This window comes from Bison bison, unplaced genomic scaffold (assembly GCF_000754665.1).
Source record: "Bison bison bison isolate TAMUID 2011002044 unplaced genomic scaffold, Bison_UMD1.0 scf7180017850680, whole genome shotgun sequence".
Taxonomy (NCBI): Eukaryota; Metazoa; Chordata; class Mammalia; order Artiodactyla; family Bovidae; genus Bison; species Bison bison.
In genome coordinates, this window is record NW_011481253.1 from 4570 (window position 1) to 8389 (window position 3820).

The 3820-nt window shown below is 66.0% G+C and overlaps 1 protein-coding gene across 1 annotated transcript in view; it reads right to left on the reverse strand.

Annotated features, from left to right (window-relative positions):
- Nucleotides 1–3820, reverse strand: part of PLXNB2 (plexin B2) — a gene marked incomplete at its 3' end in the record, with an annotated part of 15985 nt that overhangs the window by 4564 nt on the left and 7601 nt on the right. The window contains exons 9-20 of the mRNA XM_010848959.1: nucleotides 3468–3752; nucleotides 2987–3068; nucleotides 2741–2901; nucleotides 2506–2654; nucleotides 2232–2340; nucleotides 1953–2089; nucleotides 1610–1780; nucleotides 1099–1228; nucleotides 785–1012; nucleotides 480–656; nucleotides 252–391; nucleotides 41–169 (exon numbers count right to left, since the gene is read on the reverse strand). Of these exons, the coding sequence (XP_010847261.1) occupies nucleotides 41–169; nucleotides 252–391; nucleotides 480–656; nucleotides 785–1012; nucleotides 1099–1228; nucleotides 1610–1780; nucleotides 1953–2089; nucleotides 2232–2340; nucleotides 2506–2654; nucleotides 2741–2901; nucleotides 2987–3068; nucleotides 3468–3752 (1898 nt within the window). The remainder of the gene's footprint in view (nucleotides 1–40; nucleotides 170–251; nucleotides 392–479; nucleotides 657–784; nucleotides 1013–1098; nucleotides 1229–1609; nucleotides 1781–1952; nucleotides 2090–2231; nucleotides 2341–2505; nucleotides 2655–2740; nucleotides 2902–2986; nucleotides 3069–3467; nucleotides 3753–3820) is intronic.

The window sequence follows — 3820 nt, forward strand, 5'->3', positions numbered from 1 at the left end:
CCTGGCCCCTGAGCTCACCTTTCCCATGACCTGCCCCCTAAGACCCCCCTCTGCCGGGACCCGCCTACCCGTGAACTCCTTTTTGCAGCGGTCCCGAACACTTTCCTCCAGGCCCTCCAGCTGGGACTTGATCTTCTCATACTCCCGCTCTGCCTGCTGGCTCTTCCTCCTGGAGGCACAGGGAAGCTCCTGGGACCCGGCCTGGGTGGTGCCAGCTGGTGGGTGTGGCCGAGGGGTGGAGGCCGGCTCACCAGTAGCAGTAGACAGACACAGCGATGACAGCCACCATGGGCCCGATGACCAGCGGCAGGATGAGGCTAAGAGGCACGTCGCTCGCGCGCGTGTCGTACTCTACTCGGCCCAGCACCCACTCCCGTGAGCCAAACTTCACCTGCGTGGGGAGAGACTCAGCAAAGACCAGGGGGCCCGCACCAAAGACACCCCCGCACGCCCCCCAGCCCGCGCCACCCCACACGCACAATGAACTCTGGCAGGTTGTGGGCCGTGTCTCGCTTCTGCCTCCGCTTGGGAGGGGGCTGCACCTCTGGGGGCTCACAGTACAGATCGGTCTCCGTCAGCGTCTTCATGATGCAGCGCTCAGCACCCACAAAGGCTTCAGCCTCGTGAATGGTCATAGCCTTGTTCAGATTGGTGCCCTGGGGTGGGGGGTCGTCACAGTGACCAGGAGGGCATCAGGGAGGCCCCGAACAGCTCAGGCCAGGCCTTGGGCTGCTCCCTGCCCGCACCGCTCAGGACCTGCCCCCAGGGCTGCGCTGGTCCTCACCCGCGCGTGAATGAGCTTGTTGACTTGCTTCTTGACACCCCCGGTGAAGTTCTCGAAGGTGGGGTCCGCGACGTACTCAAAGGCACCAGCCTCCGTCCTAAGCAGGGCCTGGTGTCCGTCCATCCGGATGAGCGCGGTGAGGTTGTAGGCCTCAGGCTCCTCAGGGACGGCCGGGGACAGGAATACGACCTTGGAGTCATTGTAGAACACGTACTCCGTGCCCACGACCTGAGGACCAAGGCGGGACCTTTAGGCCACCTGGCACAGGGGGCCTCCAGCCCTGGCTTGTACCCATAGCGGGCACCAGGACTGACCGTCACAGAATGCAGCGGTCCGGTCTCCCGCCGCCGCCTCCAGGACTGCAAGGGCTCAGCTATGACGACCATGGCGAACCTCTGGATCAGGCTGAAACCCTGTCCTGTGACGTTGATGCTCCGACCACCGCTGGGGGACAGGGAGGACACAGAGTGGGCACACCGGGCAAGGCGAGTGCCCTGCAAGGCTACGTCCCTGACCCCACCCACCACCATCTGGGATACACTTACAGGTCAGTGTGAGCACAGACCTGCTGCAAGGCGGAAGGTGTGCCCAGAGCACGCGACTGAGCACTGCCCTCCTGCACTGTGAGAGGGCAGGGAGGCTGTCCACTTGGGGGTCTAGGGGGAAGGGACCTGGGGGGACAGTGGGGAGTTTGGGAGGCCCCCTCTTGTCACCCAGACCAGCATCTGCCAATCCTCACGAGGGTGGAGGGCAGAGAGCGTCTGGGAAACAGCTGGACAGGGTGGGTGTGGGGGGGCACCTGCTATCAAGGGGCCCCCGTCACACCTGACAAAGCTCCGCAGTGGCTCAAAGGCCCGCAGTACTGGATTCTCACGGTAGGTGAAGGTGATACCAGGGTTGGGCACTTCGGAGCCCCCATAGTAAATCTTCAGGGCCAGCTCTCCCGGAACCGCCTGGGGGCCAGTGACACACTGAAGCTGGGCCCCGAACTGTGTCCTGAGGGTATGAGAGCCAGTCAGCGTCAGCCCCACCCGGGGACCACCCCAGCCCCAGGTCAGTGGGACCACTACCCCCTCCAGGATGGACACAGGGTCATGGCCGGAGGGCCCTCACCCTGTCCCCAGGACCAGGGGAGACCAGTATTTGGCGACCTGTGGGTGACACCCACACGTTACAAGGGACGTCATTGAGGGTCACTCTCACGTCTTCCTCAGAGCCTGTGTCCAGGTGGGTGCCATTGATGGTCAGCGTGGTGCCGCCCGCCTGTGGCCCCTGCTTGGGCTCCACACTGTGGGGCTGGGGCTGCTGGAAGAGGGGCAGGGCATCTGGCTCAGGGCTGGGTGGGGACGCAGGCCCTCCGCCCAGCTCGGGCCTCCCCTGGGCCATAGCCGCCTTCAGGAGGCCCCCAGACCCTGCCCACATCTGTGCTGACCTGCCAGTCACTTACCTGGTAGGTGAACTGGGCGTGGGGAGGTGAATGGCCAAGCTTTCCATTGATGTCCACCTCGACGCCGCCTGTACAGGGCGCCTCTGCAGCTTCGATGGTGCACACAATCCTGCATGGGTGGCAGGCAGGTGGGCACACTCTGTGGGTGTGCAAGGCCTGGGCACCCACGCACACCTGGACCACGTCTCCCCTCTCCATGGCCCCCAGTCCCCTGGCCCTCTAGGACAGGGCCTAGCCCAGCCCTGGGAGTCCAGGTCACGGGCTGCCCACTCACCGGGTGGACACGGAGTACCGTTCTGGCTCAAAGGCACAGTTTTGGCCAGCCACAGTGACCCTCTTCACGTCGTCCGCTCTGACCCCCAGGTTTGACCCAAGGATGGTGACGCGGATGCCTCCACCCAGCGGGCCGGTCTCAGGCTGGATCTGAAATTGGCAGAGCCTGGCTGTCCCAGGGGTCCCGGGGTGGCAGAGCCGGAGCTCTCCTGTGGGTGAGGGGCTGGGGGGCTCACCCTGGTGACGACGGGCGGCGGGCACTCGGAGGTGGCATTGCTGCACAGGGCCTCGTACACACAGCGGCTCCGCCCGCTGCACCACACGCAGCGGTAGGCGGGGTCAGCGGCCAGGCACAGGCTACAGTCGCTGCGGCCGAAGGAGCAGTTGTAGAGGGTCACTGCAGAGGGAGAAGCCGGCCGTCGGCAGGGCCGTCCTGCTTCCCGCGCCCGCCCGCCCGCCCAGCTGCCCGCCCGCCGGCCCACCTTGCAGCCGGCTGTCAACATTCTTGCCGGCGGACTTGACGTACAGGTGCAGGGGTAGCGTCTCGTTGGCGTCGTGGGTCAGCTAGGGGCACATGGGCACGCTGCACCCCCGGCTCCCACGAGGTCCCCGACGGCCACGACCACGTGTCCCCACACGGCGGAGGGCGATTCCCATTCCAGGGAGCCGGGGGACACAGGGACGCCCCGAGGCTGTGCCTGCCTGCCGCCTGCTTCCTCAGCAGACTGGTGTGGTGGGCCTGCCCCCCGCACCCCTCAAGCTTGTTGCTGTTCAGTTGCACAGTCGTGTCCAACTCTGTGCAACCCCGTGGGGGTCAGCACGCCAGGCTTCCCTGTCCTTCACCGCCTCCCGGAGCCCGCTCAGACCCGAGTCCATTCAGTCGGTGATGCCATCAAGCCGAGGAGGGAATTGGCCGCCTCCATGGGGTCCACCAACCCGGCCCACCCACCCAGGGAGGCGTACCTTCGGAGTCCGAAAGGAGAAGGTTCCTGGCTCCTGCGTGCTGACCAACGCCTCAAACTTGAGCAGGTCACTGCCCACAAGCAGTGGGGAGCCCTGCCAGACGGGCCAGTCAGGACACCCCGGCTGGGCCACCCCACCCCACCCTGCCCTGGGCCCCAGAGCCCGCCGCGCCACACAGCTCCCAGGCCGCTGGGGCGTCCCCGCCCAAGGAACACTTTGCCACAGCTCGGTCCCCGCATGGGCCCACCTACTGCTCCCTCCTGAGCAACACTCGCTGCCGGGCTCCTAAACCCTGAACGCTTGCGGCCCATCCAAACGCCACCGATCCTCCCAGATCTCTCTGCCTCCCCCAC